The sequence below is a fragment of the Arachis hypogaea genome, chromosome 18 (genome assembly GCF_003086295.3).
Source record: "Arachis hypogaea cultivar Tifrunner chromosome 18, arahy.Tifrunner.gnm2.J5K5, whole genome shotgun sequence".
Taxonomy (NCBI): domain Eukaryota; kingdom Viridiplantae; phylum Streptophyta; class Magnoliopsida; order Fabales; family Fabaceae; genus Arachis; species Arachis hypogaea.
The window spans coordinates 103,488,291-103,508,367 of record NC_092053.1 but is presented as its reverse complement, the minus strand read 5'-3'; the positions used below and the strand labels follow the sequence as shown (position 1 = coordinate 103,508,367).

The 20,077-nt window shown below is 37.8% G+C and overlaps 2 protein-coding genes across 5 annotated transcripts; both read right to left on the bottom strand.

Moving 5' to 3' along the window:
• Positions 1-2,298: 2,298 nt before the first annotated feature.
• Positions 2,299-13,603, bottom strand: LOC112772943 (uncharacterized). 4 transcript variants are annotated; one of them, XR_011876792.1, is made up of 5 exons: positions 13,249-13,388; positions 12,832-12,891; positions 12,076-12,116; positions 11,683-11,786; positions 11,456-11,594 (listed from the first exon to the last, which is right to left on the bottom strand). XR_011876792.1 is itself a non-coding variant. In XM_072226033.1 (4 exons), the coding sequence occupies exon 4, from the start codon at positions 3,510-3,512 to the stop codon at positions 2,427-2,429; it is 1,086 nt and encodes a 361-aa protein (XP_072082134.1). In that variant the 5' UTR covers positions 3,513-4,716; positions 12,076-12,116; positions 12,832-12,891; positions 13,249-13,556; the 3' UTR covers positions 2,299-2,426. The 4 variants fall into 4 exon arrangements, 1 of the variants encoding a protein (XP_072082134.1); XM_072226033.1 differs by lacking the exons at positions 11,456-11,594; positions 11,683-11,786 and adding an exon at positions 2,299-4,716 and having other exon boundaries at positions 13,249-13,556; XR_011876791.1 differs by lacking the exon at positions 13,249-13,388 and having other exon boundaries at positions 12,832-12,979.
• Positions 13,604-14,865: 1,262 nt separating this feature from the next.
• On the bottom strand, positions 14,866-16,377 carry LOC112770218 (aspartic proteinase CDR1-like). Its single transcript, XM_025814613.3, has one exon. It carries the CDS (start codon positions 16,284-16,286, stop codon positions 15,150-15,152), a length of 1,137 nt encoding a protein of 378 aa, XP_025670398.2. The 5' UTR covers positions 16,287-16,377; the 3' UTR covers positions 14,866-15,149.
• Positions 16,378-20,077: the final 3,700 nt, after the last annotated feature.

Genomic DNA, 20,077 nt, shown 5'->3' with positions numbered 1-20,077 from the left:
CAAGTAAGGAAACAAACTAGAATGATGAAGTCTTGGCGGAGGTAATAACTCTTCTCAATATCCCAATCCAAAAAGCAATAAAATCAAAATCCTAAGAACTATGAATGTGTAGAGAGAAAACCTAGAGGAGAAGTAAAATCAGATCTAAAACTAAAATTGTGTAGAATGAATATTGTTGTTGGTCTCTGCATGTTTCCTGGCTCTAATCTGCTTTTCTAGGCCGAAAATTGGGTCAAAACAGGGCCCAAAATCGCCCCCAGCGAATTCTGCAGATTCTGCAGATCGCGCACGTCACGCGATCGCGTCATCCACGCATTCGCGTCATCCAGCGTTTTACCTTGCCACGCGTGCGCGTCGTCCACACATTCGTGTCACTCATGCAGCTTTCAGTTCACGCGATTGCGTCAGGCATGTGAGCGCATCACTATGATTTCTCCAATTCGCACGGTCGCGTGAGCCATGCGTCCGCGTCGCTTCTCGCTGGTCATCTCCTTAATTTCTTGTCATTTCTTGCCATACGTTCCTTCCATTTTTGCAAGCCTCCTCTCTAATTTTCAAGTCATTCATGCCCTATAAAGCCTGAAATACTTAACACACGGATCACGGCATCGAATGGAATAAAGGAGAATTAAAATACATAATTAAAAGTCTCTAGGAAGCAAGTTTTCAACCATGGAGTAATTTTGGAAAGGAATTGTAAATACATGCTAATCATATAAATAAGTGGGTAAAGATTTGATAAAACCACACAATTGAACACAATATAAACCATAAAATAATGGTTTATCAACCTCCCCACACTTAAACATTAGCATGTCTTCATGCTTAGTTGAAGGAGATAAGATAAATGAGTAGGAACATGTAAAACTCATGCAATGCAATGCAACCTATACATATGAATGCAACTATATGATTCTTGTCTACCTGGTTAAAAGTAAATAAGCTCTTCAAGACAATCACAAATCAAATTCCACTAATTCAATTCTTATATAGTAAGAACAGATAAAAATGCAAGAAGGTAGCTCATGAAAGCAGGGAACATAGAATTCAAGCATTGAACCCTCACTGATGATGTATGTATGCTCTAATCTCTCTAGTGTATAGGGTAGTCACTCTATCCTTCTCTAATCATGCTTTCTAATTTTTGTTCTTCACCTAACCAATCAACAACATTTAATGTACCAATGCAAACATCATGAGGTCTTTTCAAGGTTGTAATGGGGCCAAAGTAAAGGTAGGGGTATATATCTGGCTAAGTAAGCTTATAAATTGAATCTCTAATTAACCTAAGCTTTCACCTAACACGCATATATATATTCTATATAACTTAAATTTCATACCTAGCTACCCAAAATTTCCCTTTCACATTCCATACTCATGTATCAACTTTTATTTTAATTTTATCATATATGCATTGATCCTTGAATTTTTAACTTAGCATTGGGGTAATTTTGTCCCCTTATTTAATTATTGAATATTTTTGGATTTTTTTTAAACGTTAAAAATAAACACAGTTTATCAATGCACATAAATTTTTAATATCTATAGTTTCACATAAGTAGGTACCCAAATTCTCATTATATTATCATCACACCTTCCTTTATTATCTTCTGTTCCCACAATCTTCCCATACTCAATTAACACACAATTCTATCTTAAGCTAACCAAAGATTCAATTGGGATATATAATTTTTTTTCGCTTAAGGCTAGTGATGTGGTAAAATAAAGAAAAAATAGGATTTAAAGGCTCAAAATGGCTAACAAAGGTAACTTAAGGGGTAGGCTTAATTTGGATAAGTGAGCTAAACAAATAATGGCCTCAATCATATGCACGAATATAAATATATTAAACATTGGACATATAGGATGAAACAAAATATAGATTACAATCATAGAGAAGTAAACACACAAGAATAAAATAATTATGGTTAAATAATGTAACCATGGATTTAGGCTCAAAGTCTCATAGGTTGTGTGTTCTTTAGCTCAAAAACCATATTTCAAATACAACTTCAAGCAAATTTAACATAAAAGTTTTGATTAAAATTAGTGAAATTTTGTTCTAATTAAAAAATAGGGTCTTAGAAGAAACTTATTATCTTTTTAATCAAGTAGAACATGCATGCAACTAACCTATTACTATGCAATTTATCCTATTCTACAAAAGAAAAAGAAAAACTAACTAAATATCCTATTTTATTGATGTTAAGGAAGAGAAATTACCTCCGGAAGTCAGGTACTGACCGACCTCCCCACAGTTAAGGCTTTACACCGTCCTCGGTGCCATCTTTCAGAAACAAAGGTGGGCTGGTAGCAGTATCTCCACAGTTGGGACCGTCATGGCTCCCTGTGCTGGTAAAGGAAGTGGAGTCCGGGGTGTCTGAGTCTTTGTATTTTCCCATAAGTAGCTCCTTGAGGTATGTGAATCAGCGCTTGTTACGGCGCTCTCTTAGCTTTGCTTTGCGTTCCTGCTGATCCAACCTCTCAAGTATCTGATGGAGCAGTTGGTTTGTTGTAGGTGCTTGAGGTGTTGAAGAAGGAATGTCTTCAACTGGTTCAGTAGGCTGGCTTGTAGTGGCTGCTGGAGGTCTGATATATTTTCCGTTAGGGACGTACTGATCATCCCGTGGGAGTACGGCTTTGGTGTCTCCAGCTCTGTAGGAGACTCCGGCTGCTGAGACAAGATCTGAGACCAAGGCGGGAAAAGGTAAGTTGCCCGCAATTTGTACGTGTCCCATTGCATTCCGGATGTGTCTTGGTAAGTTTAGAGGTTGATCTATAAGGATGCACCATAGTAAAACAGCCATGTCTGCAGTGAAGGAGGACTCGTGGGTGCTCGAAAAGACGTAATGGGACATAATCTGTGCCCATACGCGAGCCGCCAAGGTAAGTGTGGAAGCCGATATTCTCTTAGGACGGGAACGATAGTATCCATAAATCCATCTGCTGCCAGGTAGTGCGATAACTCTGAGAACAGCGTCCCAGTCAAATTGGTATGTCTGGCGCTTGAGTGAGGCTTCTTGAAATGCGTCTAGTCCTTCTGGAGCAGGGGGAAGATCTAGAGCTCGTTGAATGGCCTCTTCTATAATGGGGACTTGCTTCTGACGGACATAGACAGACTGTAGGGTTGGCAGGTGGAAATTAGAGTAGAACTCGACTACCCAGGAAAGATTAACCTGCCGTGGCTGTCTCTGTAGGAAATCCCATTGTCTTCGTTCAATTTGTGGCTCAACAAATTCAGCAATACGGGTTGGGAGGAGAAGAAGGTATTCGTTGTTGTAATTCCTTTCTGCCAGGATGGGAAACATCTGCTCACAGTAACGGTTGGTAAATCGCGCAGTGTCCTTTGCTGGGAAGGCTTTCTCTTTTTCATCAACCTTAATAATCCTCTTAATTCTTTTTGTTGAGGGCTTAACTGCAGTTGAAGATGGCTCTGCCACTAATACTCTTTTTGTTCCTCTTCTTGCTGTTGATTTGGGAGTAGCTTTCTCTTTGCCTTTCTTGGTGGCCATCCTAAAAGAAAGAAAAGAGAAAGTATGTTAAAATGTCAAGGGTTAGAGCAAGGAAGAGAACGGGAAAAGTGGTAATCAATGCACATTAAAGATGAATGATGTTGACACATGGTCAAGACTACATGTGAAAAATCATCAATGGAAATATGGCAAGTGCATATGATGATAATTAAATGCAAGGTGTTTATTGGCATGCAGGCAAAGGCATGAGTAGCATAGATCAAGCATTCAATGTCCAAGTTAGATTACCAAGCCTTTCAAACTAATAACTGGTCAATTAATTCCAATTTAGAGGGTGATGATCAAATTCCAGTTTATATGCTACAAGAATCCTAATTGTCCAAAAATAAAGGGATTATATGTCACGTATCCCGTTAAATACAAACAATTAGAAATTCAGGATAATATGTTTTCAAGCTATTGTTCAAGTAAAGAGCTTTTCCAAGTTATACAAGAACTCAAATAGAACATGGGTCATACTTCCGTTCCACCCAAATTCATAAAATAAAGAACAAAAATAATTATTGAAAAATAAATCAAAACATGAATTAAAATAGAAAAATAATATTATCAATCCATACAATAGATAGAGCTCCTAACCTTAACAATGGAGGATTAGTTGCTCATGAAATATGGAATGTAAATTTGTATGGAATAATGTTGTGGAATGTTGTTCTGGAACCACCCTATTAGGATCCTTTTTATAACTAATCCTAATAATTTAAAAATCAAATTTCTAAAATTAAAATTAAAATAATATCTTTTCCTAAAATAAGATTTGAATTTAAATTCGAATTAATTAACAAGTCTTCAGCTGATGGGTGGGGACCACTTGATTTGTCCATTCTGCAGCTTCTAATCTGTGTTTTCTGGGCTAAGAACTGGGTCAAAACAGCCCAGAAATCGCCCCCAGCGTTTTTCTACATTTTCTGCACGTGGCGCATGTCACGCGTACGCGTCGGTCACGCGCACGCGTCGATGGTTCTTTTTCGCGAGTCACGCGGACGCGTCGGTCACGCATATGCGTCGCTGAGCAAATCTTCAAATCATGCGTACGCGTCAGTCACACGCATGTGTCGCCATGGAAAGCTCCAAATCATGCGTACGCATCAGTCACGCGTGTCACGCGTACGCATCGCTCCTCACTGTCATCTCCTTTGATTCTTGTGCTGCAGAAACTCCATCAAATCCAGCCGAATGCTACCTAAAATAAATAGTATTGCACAAAACTTGAAATAGCATCCATAGTGGCTAAAATATAATTAATTCTTAATTAAACTCAACAAATTACATGCAAATTTACTAGGAAAAAATAGGAAAGATGCTCACGCATCAATAACCTATTTGTAATAACAATTATATTTAAATAAAATAGTATAGAAAGGGTTTTGTAAAAGCAAGCATTTAGAGTAGTAGAATAAAAGATATCGAAAAACAGTGCATAATGCCATATGGGCGTTTCCACAAACACATAGCATGCATGGTAAATAAGCTATTGAAAATATTAAATTGAACATGCAAGCAACCCTATAAAATTAATATATAATTGCCAAACAATTCCTTAATAATCCACAATCATATCATAAGAAATAATGACCCATATAAATTTTCAACATCAATTAAAAGAAAAAGAAACAAAAAGAAAACATGGATAATGAAAGTGAAAAGAAAAAGAAAAGAAGAAGAAAACATAAAAATAAGAAGAAGAATAAAAAAGTAAGGAGGGAAGAAGAAAAGAAAAACCTTGTTGATGGTGGTGAGAGAGAGAAAGTAGAAAGTGAAAAAGAAGGAAGAAGGAAGAAAGGGGAAGAAAGAAATAAGGAGGGAAAAGAAAAAATAGGATTTGGGGAAGAAAAAGATAAGATATTTTGGCAGATATTGATATGCTGTGCGACGCAAGCGACGCGGATGCGCGGAGTACGCTTTCGCGCGAATTGCGCTTATATGAATCGACGCGGACGCGTCGGTCACGCGGACGCGTGACTCGTTCTAGGCTACTAGCGCGAAGGCAGCCTCGCACTCGCACAACTCTCTGTTCGAAACTCATTGTTGCCAAATTCCATGGTGACGCGTTTGCGTGGTGGACGCGATCGCGTGGATGACAAATATTAGAAGACGACGCGGACGCGTGGGGCACGCGTTCGCGTGGTAGGGCCTGTGCGTCTAGTGCCATTCCAGCCCCAGTTCAGCGTAACTTACTGCCATACACCCTTTCTTACGTCGATTTTCAGGGCACGCGTTCGCGTGGTTGACGCGGACGCGTGGGAGGCATTTTTCTCACATAACGCGGACGCGTCAGTGACGCGGTCGCATGGGGCAATTTGTGCCAAAGGCACGCCTCCAGCCACGCTTTCGCGTGACTTTCTGTTCACTTTCCTTTTCTTCCTAATGCACTTGTGACGCGGACACGTCAGCAATGCTTACGTGTCGCGTGCAAAAAAAAATTTTATGCAATTATGCAGTATGCAATATGCAGTGCTAGTGTAGATGCTATGAATAATTCCAGGTTCAATGAAAATAAAATAACATAAAAACAAACATAACGAAATAAAATTGAAACAGGAACGATCATACCATGGTGGGTTGTCTCCCCCCTAGCACTTTTAGTTAAAGTCCTTAAGTTGGACATTTGATGAGCTTCCTGTTATGGTGGCTTGTGCTTAAATTCATCCAGAAATCTCCACCAATGTTTGGAATGCCAACAGCCTCCAGGGTCCCAAACTAGGCATGTAAAGCTTCTGAGCAGCTTCAAACAGATTCTCAGGCTCCCGTGGTGACGAATGTCAGAATAGATTCCAGGATCCCAAACCTTGCTTTTAAATCCGCCTTTGTCTTGATCTATATTCTTCCATCCGGGCGGTTTAGAAATTGTATTCTCAATAAGATGACCAGACGTCTTCCAAGGCTCATTCAATTGAACTTGATACCAATCCGTGCACTTCGAATTGAAGCGTGGAACCTTATTAAATCTTGCACACCAGCTCTGGGTACGAGCCATTTCCTTCTTACTCTTAAAGCCGCAGAGAGCTCTAAGCTAGCCATCTGTTTTAAGCAAACCATATTCAAGTGGAAAAGTAAAGATAAAGGTCAAGGATTATACCCACTTGAAGCTTGTATTAGGTGATAATGGCCTTGGGATAGGTGTTTTCAGTGGTTCTGTAAGCTCTACTCCCTTGTATTCTTCTGTGAATTCCTCCACTTCTTTGCAAAATTCTTCAACTGCAACTGCGTCTTGATCAAAGTCTTCTATGTCTTCCTCGTCACTCAAGTCATACGTTGGAGGTTGAGAGAAATCTACCTCGGCATCATCTTCGTATCCACTTGGATAAGGTTCTTCAGGCTCAAAGAATTCAGTTGCGGATGTAAGTTCGTGACTAGGAGAGCTTGATTCATGATCATCACTGCCCATGGAATCAACTTCTTGGTCCGTTCCGTTCAATTTTTCACAAGGTGTATGCTTTGGAGGTTGTGCACTATCCTCATTGGCATCAATTTCGAACTTTTCAGCGGAATCCTTTACAGTTCTCGATTCCCATGGAGGTTCAGCATCTCCTAAATCTTCAACCACTTCTTCCTCTACAACTATTATGGCTTCTTCCACTTGTTCCAATACAAAGCCATGCTCCTCATTATCCACCGAAGTTTCTAGTGTCTCCTTCATGCTACGCTCTTCTTTTGATTCGCCACATGTAGCCATGGGAGTACTTTGAGTGCTCAGATGTTGGGAAGGTATTATATTAACTACCTCAGTTAAGGCAGTAGTGAGTTCCAGTACGTCCCTTTGCATCTTCGCTTGCCCTTGAAGAAGAACACAAAGTTTGTCATCCATTGGGGGTTGGGGTGGATATGAAGGTTTATTGGTTAGGAGAGAGGGTTCATAATAAGAATGTGGTGGTTCTTGGGAGTAATTGAATTGAGATTGTGGTGGATAAGGGTCATATGGTGGTGAATGATGAAAAGGAACTTGTGAGTGTGGTGGTTCAAAGCTACGTTGAGAAGATGGTCTATAAGCACAAGGTGGGGCTTGTTGGTAACTACAAGGTGGTCCACCATATCTATTAGCTTGGTATGCATTGTAGAGTGGTCCTTGCCCATGATATCTTAGAGGGTGTTGTTGCCAAAAGGGTTGATCGGATCCTCTTGGTTCCATCCTTCTTTGATTGCTTAGACATTGATGCATATTCCTGTTATAGTTTCCACTCCTTTCAACAAATTTAGAACCAAACTCAAAGCGAGAGAGGTGAGAATTCATAGTAGCTAATAGAAATAAAAGGAAAAAACAAAAATAAATAAACAAGTAAAAGAAAAATATTTACAATAACCAATAATAAGGCACACGTTTGCAATTCCCCGGCAACGGCGCCAAAAATTGACGTGGCGGAAATTGGCGGATTAAGAAATTAATATAAGAGATACGTTGCAAGTACAGTTCTTAACCAACAAAATCCGCTTATCAATTTAGAAGGGTTGTACAAAAATTAGAATTAAAATACTGGGAGTATGAATCCCAGGTCGTCTCCCAACGAGTTGCAGAAAGATGTGCTATTTTATTAATCAGATGTTTTCCAAAAGGGTTTGAGTTTGATAGACAGGAAATTAAATCAGAGAAATTATGTAATTTAAATAAAAACCTTGACCAGGAGTAGATTAGTCGAAAGTCCTATCCTTGTTGGAGTTCTCCCAAGATTAATTGATAATTGAAGATTGTTCTGTTCAGTCATCCTTTACCAAATAAAGGAAAGTCAAGCAAGTTGGAAGTCAGTTTCTACTCATAGTTTCTACTCATAAGTTCTAATCCTCTCCCTTGGGAAGGACTAGTGTCAGTGACTAAAGGGCGACCCAACGATAAACCCAATTATAATTTTACTCTTGAGCATTCCAACTCAAGATCCTCCTTTCAACCAACTCCCAATCAAATTATGGAACTACTCGCTCATTATGATTGTAAACTTCACAAAATAAGAAAGGGAAATAAAGGAAGATGTGATAAATAATAATCAAAAAGATCAATTAATAATGAAAATAGTTCTTGTATTAATAAACTCTAAAAATAATCCAATAGTAATTCCGAACAAATTAAGGATATGAAAGAGTAAGTGACAAGTAAGGAAACAAACTATAATGATGAAGTCTTGGCGGAGGTAATAACTCTTCTCAATATCCCAATCCAAAAAGCAATAAAATCAAAATCCTAAGAACTATGAATGTGTAGAGAGAAAACCTAGAGGAGAAGTAAAATCAGATCTAAAACTAAAATTGTGTGGAATGAATGTTGTTGTTGGTCTCTGCATGTTCCCTAGCTCTAATCTGCTTTTCTGAGCCAAAAATTGGGTCAAAACAAGGCCCAAAATTGCCCCCGGTGAATTCTACAGATTCTGCAGATCGTGCACGTCATGCGATCGCGTCATCCACGCGTTCACATCATCTAGCGTTTTGCCTTGCCACGTGTGCGCGTCGTCCACGCATTCGCGTCACTCATGCAGCTTTCAGTTCACGCGTTCGCGTCAGGCACACAAGCGCGTCACTATGATTTCTCCAATTCGCGCGGTCGCGTGAGCCATGCGTCTGCGTCGCTTCTCGCTGGTCATCTCCTTAATTTCTTGTGTTCTTTCCATTTTTGCAAGCCTCCTCTCCAATTTTCAAGTCATTCATGCCCTATAAAGCCTGAAACACTTAACACACGGATCACGGCATTGAATGGAATAAAGGAGAATTAAAATACATAATTAAAAGTCTCTAGAAAGCAAGTTTTCAACCATGGAGTAATTTTGGGAAGGAATTGTAAATACATGCTAATCATATGAATAAGTGGGTAAAGATTTGATAAAACCACACAATTGAACACAATATAAACCATAAAATAATAGTTTATCAGTCACCGCTCGCTCCCAGCTGTCCTCACAAGGAGAGAGGCCCACCCAGCGCACCAAATACTCCAAAGCCACATCCTCTGCGGTTCACAATGCCACAATCTAAGACGGATGCATCACCAGCTAACCATCCTCAGGCAGTCTCGGTGGAAGCATCTAGACTAGATGCTGCAGTGAGACAACCTTTTTCAACTTGCTAACGTGGAAGATCGGGTGAGGTCTGCACCTTTGAGGCATGGCTAACCTGTATGCCATTGCCCCTACCTTCTCAATCATTTTAAACGGTCCACAGTAACACGGACTTAGCTTTTCATTGACCTTCCGTGCTAGTGTCCACATTCAATAACATTACACTTTCAAATAAACCCACTCACCGGGCTTGAACTCCACATCCCTTTGATGCCCATCTGTTGCTTGTTTCATCCACTACTAAGCCTGCACCAAGTGCGTTTTCAACTCTACCAAAACAATATCCCTGGCTGCGGTCAATGCTACCACTTCCTCAACATGCGATCAAAAAGTCTCTTCACATAAAAGAACAGGTGTTGGCACACTATAAAGTGCTTGAAATGGTGTTGTTTGGGCTGAGGCATTGTAGGAGGTATTAAACCAAAACTCAACCCATGGTCTCCAACCATTTCTTCGGGTGGCACCCACAAAGCACCACAATAAATCTTCAAACAGTGATTTACCACTTCGGTTTGTCCGTCGGTTTGCAGATGAAATCCGTGCTGTACTTTAATTTTGTCCCTGCGTCTTGGAATAGTTTGGGTCAAAACTTACTCAGAAACACCCTATCCCTCTCTGATATGATTGACTTGGAAAACCCGTATAGTTTAACCACCTCCTTAATAAAGGCTAGTGCCACCTCCTTGCCTGAAAATGGATGAGTTAAGGGGATGAAGTGAGCATATTTAGTTGATCGATCGAACACTACTAGGATAGTGTCCATGCCTTTAGATTTTGGCAATGCCGCCACAAAATCCATTGTAGCATGCTCCCAAACTCTCTCTGAAACTAGTAGGGGCTATAACAGCCCCACCGGTTTCATCGCGGCATATTTGTTTTACTGGCAAATGTAGCAACCTGTAACATAATCCCTGATCCTTTGCCTCATGCCGTGCCAATGAACATTGCTGCCAGCCGCTTATAGGTTTGAAAGAAGATTGAATGTCCTCCTACCCTACTATCATGGAACTCAACCAGCAAAAGTGGGATCTGAGAAGAATTTGCAGTTAAAGCTGCCCTCCCTTGATAAAACAGCCTACCTTTATGTAGAAAATACCCCAAATAGTCATCCAACCCCTACTGCAGGGCGACCACAAGACCACTGTAACGACCCAATTTTCAGTATGGCATTCTAATAGCGAAACATCGAGTGTTACCAATTTGAAACTATACTGACACTGTTATTAATAATATCAAGCCTGTAATCGAGTTAACAGAACTCGATTTTTATGAAAAATCTTCCTTAAAGAAAATCGCAAATAAGAAGGAACACGAGATTACCCAACCTAAGAAGATAAACAAATACATACACAAACAGGATAATATACTATATATATAGCACCCAAAAAAAAGTTAGTTACTCCCCCACAGTTATGTACATATATACAACTCAAAACATCTCCGGAGTCTGGCCCATATAGGAAGCCCCTAATCTGATGCTCAGACTAGCCTAGTCTTCTAAATTGATCTCTCAAAAAACAAAAGTGAGAGTCTAAAACAAGAGAAACACTAAACCGAAGCACTGCCAAAAGAAGATGTCGATGCCACTACCTAAACGCTGTCAGAAGTCAAGTTCACGATCTCTGTATCCATCTCGGGATCCTCATCGTCCTCAGAAATCAGATTCACAATCTCTATCTCCTAAATGTCTTTATCGTCAGAAATAACGATGACCTTTGGTGTACTCTGGGGACTACCATCACTGCGGTCACCTGTAGAAGCTGCACCACTAAGAGAAATCTGCTCAACTGCTAAGGGTATACCAGAAGCTGCGGTGGAAATCCTAATAGGCTCTATGGTGAAAGGGTTAGTGGAGTGAGTAGAAAAGAGACTCTATCCACATATCCAAACCTACTGGAGGAGACTCAGGGATGTAGTCATCGACGATAGGGCCAGGCTCAGGCACCGCCTGACCATCCTACTGTGCTGGAATAGGACCTCCATGCATGTGATCAAAAGGATGATGAACAGAAGCAAGATGTAACTACCACATCGAAAAAACTTACAGTGCATCAGGATCAAAGAGAGGTGAAGCTAATAGGTGCTGAAATGGATGGTCTTTAACTACGTACTTACGGACTCGAGGCTCCACAGCCACTATACAGAAGTTGCGAAGGACAGGATCCTCGTACACATAAGGCTGCTCGAGTTCATAGAAGATGACACCCGTCTCCATCTGAAGGGACGTAGAAAGATACGGGATAAGAACTGGGGAGTTCTTAGTAGGGTCGGGATGAAACAAGTTAATTTGGTAAGAAAAGTTACTTTGCCATTATTTAGAGATTAAATTCCGTAGAACAAATTTACTCTAACATATAACACGAAATTAATATGTTTCAAAGAGAGAGTTAACGTTAAAAAAATGAAAAATTGATAGTCAACATCAATTTAAATTCAGTTACAATGATCAATATCGTTTTAACATATCAGCAGAATCAATAAATTTTGGTATCTTTAGATCGAACCTCCATCGGATCGGTTACAACATCATCTGAATCGACATGAGCTAACACAGACAAAGATAAAAAAACGAATGGATTAATAATTAATAATAGATACTAATACAGATAAATGGTCCAAAAATAAAATTAGGAAAAAGAAATAACGAATGAAAAAAAAAACATTTTTATTAGGTATTTGAAAATTCTATTTACCTATCTAAAAATCACTAAATATGAGCAGAGACAGCAAATAACCCAAAATTTCAGTCCATCACAATATTTTTTTACATATTTCAAACACCAACAGATAGAGATCAAGAAGAATAGAAATATATAGCACAAACTCATTCATCGAGTAAGCACAACGAACAAATAGAAAGATAACACATTCAAAAAAAGAAAAAAAAAAAAAAGAAAGGATGATTAAATTCGAAGTGCCAATATTCAATCGATGACTAAAAATAGATTACAAAAAAAAAAAAAAGAACACGAAGCCTACCCAAAGATTTGAGCCACATGGTGACAACATAGCAAAAATAAAGGCAAGAAAATGAAATAACAAATAGATGTGATGAGAATACAAATGCACAAAATAGATTTGAGATGAAAGAAAACCCAAAATATATCATGAAACTTAAGAGTTTAATATTACAAACATAACTTCCACGAACATTGACCAAAGTAGATACTCAATTAAGATAAATAAAATAAATACAGACAAACATATAAAAACATGGGTTAGAATAAAACAACTGAAGGAAATAGTTAACAAATAGTTACCGCAAAGCTTGTTTCAAGCTGGAGTGCATGCCGTTCCAAGAAATTGAACCCACGCTAGACCTGAAAAGATGGTAGGAAAAAAAACACAAATATATGGCACCGAACAAATCCAAAATAAAAAGATCATGGAACAAACTCGGGAAAAAAAAAATAAGAGATGAGAAAGAACATGCACAAATCACAAACAGTTTGGGGGCAACAAAAGGCAGAAGAGGAGAAAAATATGGGTCTACACACGAAGAAACCCAGATACGAAATCAATCGTCCAGATACCACCAACAAGACCACCAAATGAATTATTAATTTGATGAATTTGATTTTAGATTACGAAAAGGTTCGGAAGAAAGTATGGAGAGGGAATAAAGAACTGTATTTTCACAAACCAGAATAAATTAGATATATCAGATATATTGTTACCTATTTCAAAAGAAAGTGAGTCTTTTAAAATGACCACATCCAAATCCAAACACCAATTGCAAGCAATTTGCCCCGAGACCAACATATCACAACAGAATCACTAGTATTTGGCATATTCAGATCCAACATCCATCAGTTCAGTTAGAAAATCATATGATTTGACACTAAAAAATCCAAAACAAAGATAAAGAAACTAATGACTAACTAATAGAAATTAATGCAGCCAAAATGAAGCAAGATGAAGAGCAGAGAAGATGGAGAATTCCGACATGCATGAGTCAGAGTGAAGGCAACAATCTGGCAATAACATCTACACACAGGGAGTCTGGGACAGACTCAAGGGGGCAAGTAGTGGCTTTGACCCCACAATAAATTTTAAACTCATATTATTATAATAGATGCTTATATAGAATAAAATTTAGGATCTCGCTAGGGAGTTAATAGAGTATTTATATAATGTGTACAATGGGCTATTTATTTGGCACAATATGAGTTAAAAAATAAACATTTAGGATAAAATACTACTAATTTCTCAAACACAATACATCCATACTATCCAGAATAACCATCCGGATATTAGGATAATAAACATCTGATGTCCTACTGAATCGAATATCCCTAAACCCCATTGTACATATTGTACAGATACTCCATTAACTCCCTATACTTCTTCTAAAAATTAATAACATACTAATAATAAAGAGTTAGTATTCTTTATGTATTAGAGTTTAAATTTTTCTATATACATTTATATTATTTGTATTTTTTTATTTAATTTAGAGTTCTTTTCATATTTATTTTTTTAAAATTAATTTCAACATCTATAATCATATAAAAAATATTTTAATATTATTTATAATAATATTATTCTTTTTTTAATTAGAAATTTAGTTGTTTCTTTTTTATTATTTTTTATTACCTTTTATCCCTATTATTATATAAAAATATTTTAATATATTTTAAATTTACATAACAAAATTATTAGTAAAATTAATTTATATTATTTGATGTCATTTTATAATGATATAAAACATACAAATTTAACTTGCTACACATAAATACTTACTAAAGTAAATTAATTAACAAAATATTTAAAAATAAATAATTTTATATTTTATTAGATGTAAAATTATAAAAAAATTATAAAAAAATTATAAAAACTGAGATAATTCTTTATTTAAAAAATATTTATTAATTTTTTAATTAAAAAATTAATTATAATTATGTCAATTATTAAATATATAATATTATATTTAATTATACAAAATTTTAATTTTTAACTCTTTCATTGTTAGATATCTGGATCCGTATCTGACCATTTCATGAAAAAACAATAGAGACCAAATAATGGAGAACAAAAAATGGGGAAATATATACTTGTGGATCTAGTATATATTATATTGAGCTAAACTAACATCTAAGATTTTAATTAGGTTTACCACCAGAGATAGCAGAAACTTTATAACCCCTAGCTATCACAAAATTTTCTATGTATTTCAAAGAAAATAAATACATTCAACAACACATGCATTGACAATATACCGAGACTTTTTTTATTAAAATATTAAAGAGAAGAAGTACATTAAATCTAAATAGTAAAAAAAAATAAATAATAGCGAATAACGACAGTCAAATAAGTAAATAACACATGCATTGAAAATATATACAATGAAATAAAAAAAATTAGAAAACCCAGCCAAAGAAAATATTTAAAAAACTGCAAGAATGAAGGAGAAGAAGCCACATCAGCAATCAAAGACTGCTTTTTAAGATATATTATAGATATAGATATAGATATAGATTATAGATATAGATTATAGATTATAGATTATAGATTATAAAATTATTTTGCATAATTTTCAATTTTTCATAACTGAACAGACAATACAATTTAACCATCATCACACTTTAGAACAATCAGTGGGCTTAAACGACACAACCTTGTTTTGCATATCATAACCCACCAAGTAGTTCGCCTGAGCCAAGTTGCCATATATGGCGCCGTTACTTTCGGCCGCCGCAAAAGCCAAGCAAGCCACGCCATCAGAGACACTAACAAAAGTGTTGGCAGTGTTCAACTCAACATCAGCGCCACCAAAGTGTGCAGTAATAGTTGGACCCTCAATTTTATTCCCCGGGGACTTGTAACAAAGATTGAGCACCTCTGTCCTCACTCTTGGCAAATTCACCTGTGATGCCACCTCAGACTCCAATTCCGAGTACAGATCTTCCGGAAGGAAAGTTAGAAATGTCCCTGAGTCAATGATAATGTTACCTTCTTCAACTACTTTGGTTTTTCCATTAACAAAATCGAGCCTCTTTCTTCCAACACTGATTCCTTCTAATGTAAGGTAATAGAAGGTTTCAATAGGACCTTGAACAATGGGCGTGGAAACCGTCCCAGGACCGGAAACTAAAGCCGTTTGTCCGAAGTTTATCTTGCTTGTTGTATTGTTTGAATACATGAAAGGAATCAAACAGTACGAGAATTTGAACCCTATTGAAGGGCCGATTTGGGAAGGGAGCGAGACAGAACCACCACCTAACCCAACAATCCCGGAACCATTCGAGTCGAAGGTTCCATGATTGTTGTGGCCACAACCGATTGATATGTTGGGGAATGAAATTTGGCTACCTGAGGTTGAGCCCAGTGTGAGTGTGTCAAATGCAAGACCACCAATGGAGTATGAACCATCACCATAGGACATACTGTATTCACAAGTAGAATACTCATTTGTTGTTTTAGCACAAGAAGATTGTACCAATGATTCACACACCCTTGTGTTGCAAGGAATAGATTTGTATGTTGTGGAATTTGAAGGGTCAAAGATTGGGTTTGTTTGGTTATAACAATCATCACAAGGCTTGCATTGTGACCAAATAAGGTCACTTCCTGTGTCAGCTATGCCTAAGATCTCAATTCGTGGGGTCCCAATTGAATATCTCATGAGATATTCTCCTTGGTTTGAAATTATGTCCGCTTGTGGTGCATTTGACAACGCTTTTGAATGTGGGTAAAAGCGTTTCACACGGTTCATGGAGCGTTGAAAAGCCTTGCTTAATCTTTGGAATGGGGTTTCAAAGGGGTTGTAGAATGGGGATTTTGGTGAGTCTTTGTGGATGAGTTCCACACTGAAGCCACCGTTACTATCGAGTGAGTGAGAAAAGCAGAATAAGGTTGTTAATTGTAGCACAAGAAGATAGTGATCACGAGTTGCCATTTTTTTCCTTCGGGAATGAGAGTGAAGAAAGGTGAATTATGATTATATAGAGTGGATCCACCTTCTCATTTTCCTTGATTGGGGAATGTGGAAAGTGAGAAGTTATGATTTATTATTATTATTATTATTATTATTATTATTATTATTATTATTATTATTATAGCCTAGTGATAAAGACCATTTATACGTAGGTTAGAGAGTAATATTAATTATTAATTATTATTTATTAGTTAGGAGAGTTAATAGTCAAAATCGTCCTTAAAAGATACTCCGATCTTCATTTTCGTCTCCGAAAAATAAAATTAATCGAATTCGTCCCCGAAAGATAACCAACATGATCAAGTCCGTCCTTCCGTCATTATTTCCTTCGCTGAGATGACAAACGTTCGCTGACGTGTCCCGTTATCTGCCGACGTGGCGGACGCCAAGTAATATCCTTTTGTTGCTGACAAGATAAGTCTTTTAGAACAATTCAAATTAGTCCCTAAATAGATGAACCCTAATTCCCAAGGCAGAAGGCTCATCGGGTCCATGGCTTCCCGCTGTCGGACCAATGCAGGAGGCTCACCGGGCCAGCGTGGAGGTCCCAGCAGCTTCCCTTAACGTTATCACCTCCCAATCCATGCTGGTTCCACCGGTGCTCGATTGGCATCACATATCCCGCAAACACCAGAAGGAATGGCGGCAAGGACCCGAGCTCGTAGATTCGTGCGCTCTTCTGAACCTCCATCCACCTCTCTATCCTCTTTGTGTACCCTTCCCTCCTCCACCTCCCCAAATCCATCACCATCACCCCGTGTTGGAGTAGCAGGGCCTGCGCCCCTTAAATGTCCCCACAAATTCGATTCCATGTAAATTTTGTCGTGCTCAGGGGTATGATGATTTACATAGAATTTCTTCCTTAAGCTTCATTTTCCCATGCGCTCCTCTATTTATTGTTTTGCACTGTGTTCCTTTCATTCTAAGTATGGGGATGAACACAAGCTTGCTGGGTTTTCAGCAACGTTGCAAGCAAGGTTGCGAGAACTGGACCGATCATTGAACCGGTCAAGTGACTGGTTCAATGGTTCAACCAGGGTCGAACCGTAGTCAAACCGATTTAATTAAATATACAGTGAAATTATAAAAAAAATTCAATATATAATCAAAAATTGAATATAGCATTCAAAAATTAAACAAGTTTTCAACTAAATAAAGACACTACTCATTAGTAATCATAATCATCATTAAGTATTCCATTGTTCCCATCATAAAGATAATCCATATTACAAAATTGAATATAACATTCAAAAATCCAGAATTACAGAATCCAGAATCCAAAATATTCTATATAGCTGGTGCACGAAATTGTGATCTCAGGCAACGGCACCAGAAACTCTGTACGCACGTCTTAATAAATCGTTTTTCATTCACAACTTCGATACAACTAACCAGCAAGTGCACTGGGTCGTCCAAGTAATAAACCTTACGTGAGTAAGGGTCGATCCCACGGAGATTGTTGGTATGAAGCAAGCTATGGTCACCTTGTAAATCTCAGTCAGGCGGATATCAAATAGTTATGGAGTTTTCGAATATTAATAATAAATAGAAAATAAGGATAGAAATACTTATGTAATTCATTGGTTAGAATTTCAGATAAGCGTATAGAGATGCATTCGTTCCTCTCAACCTCTGCTTTCCTGCTGTCTTCATCCAATCAGTCTTACTCCTTTCCATGGCTGGCTTTATGTAAGGACATCACTGTTGCCAATGGCTACTTTTTATCCTCTCTGGAAAATGGTCCGATGCGCTGTCACTGCATGGCTAATCGTCTGGAGGCATCACCCTTGTCAATGGCTGCATCCCATCCTCTTGTGAAAATGGTCCAAATGCTCTGTCACAGCACGGCTAATCATCTGAGGTTCTCGATCATACTGGAATAAGATTCACCCTCCTTTTGCGTCTGTCACTACGCCCAGCACTCGCGAGTTTGAAGTTCGTCACAGTCATTCAATCCCAGAGTCCTACTCGGAATACCACAGACAAGGTTTAGACTTTCCGGACTCTCATGAATGCCGCCATCAATCTAGCTTATACCACGAAGATTCTGATTAAGAGATCCAAGAGATACTCATTCAATCTAAGGTGGAACGGAAGTGGTTGTCAGGCACGCGTTCGTGGGGGAATGATGATGATTGTCACGTTCATCACAATCAGGTTGAAGTGCGAATGAATATCTTAGAAGCGGAATAAGTTGAATTGAATAGAAAAAGTAGTACTTTGCATTAATCTTTGACGAACAGCAGAGCTCCACACCTTAATCTATGGAGTGCAGAAACTCTACCATATGAAAATACATAAGTGATAATGGTTCAGGCATGGCCAAATGGCCAGCCCCCATGAAAGTCTAAGATAGCATAAAACTGATCAAAGATGTCTAATACAATAGTAAAAAGTCCTATTTATAATAAACTAGTTACTAGGGTTTACAGAAGTAAGTAATTGATGCATAAATCCACTTCCGGGGCCCACTTGGTGTGTGCTTGGGCTGAGCTTGAATGTTACACGTGTAGAGGTCAATCTTGGAGTTGAACGCCAGTTTGTAACATATTTCTGGCGTTCAACTCTGGCTTGTGACGTGTTTCTGGCGTTTAACTCCCGACAGCAGCGTAGAACTGGCGTTCAACGCCCTTTTACATAATCTAAACTCAGCCAAAGTATGGATTATTATATATTGCTGGAAAGCCCTGGATGTCTACTTTCCAACGCAATTAGAAGCGCATCATTTTGAGTTCTGTAGCTCCAAAAAATCCACTTTGAGTGCAGGGAGGTCAGAATCCAACAGCATCAGTAGTTCTTCTTCAACCTCTGAATCTGATTTTTGCTCAAGTCCCTCAATTTCAGCCAGAAAATACCTGAAATCACAGAAAAATACACAAACTCATAGTAAAGTCCAAAAATGTGAATTTAACATAAAAACTAATGAAAACATCCCTAAAAGTAACTAGATTCTACTAAAAACATACTAAAAACAATGCCAAAAAGCGTATAAATTATCCGCTCATCAATAGCATTCAAAATAAAAAATAAAAACTGAAAAGCAGATTTTGAGTGGACATCAAATTGCAAAAGAGCCTATTGTACTTTCTGTAACAAATAAACCACACAAGCAATCAGCATCCATTGAAAATAAGATCATTTGTTCATAGCAAAGTTCTGTTATAGTGTTTGGACCAATGATGGACTTGAACAATTGAACACACACTTATCTTTAATTGAAAACAAGATCATTCATTCATAACAAGATCATCCATTGAAAACTCTTCTTCCAATATCAAATGAGAGATAAATCCAGTTGAAGAGCACAAATATCTCAATTGCATATTGATACATTCATTCCCAGTAAAGTACCATCAACAACTCAGAATTAGAAAAATTAGAAAAAATCAGGAACCAACAACTCAAAAATCAGAATCAGTATAACAAAACAAAGCTCAGAAAGCAGAATCAATACAACAAGCCAAGTTTTTGAAGGTGGCTGCAGCTCTGATAAGGTTTTCAGAATCTAAACCAATATATCAATTCATAGTTCATACAATTTACATGGCATTCAACATAATTAAATTCAG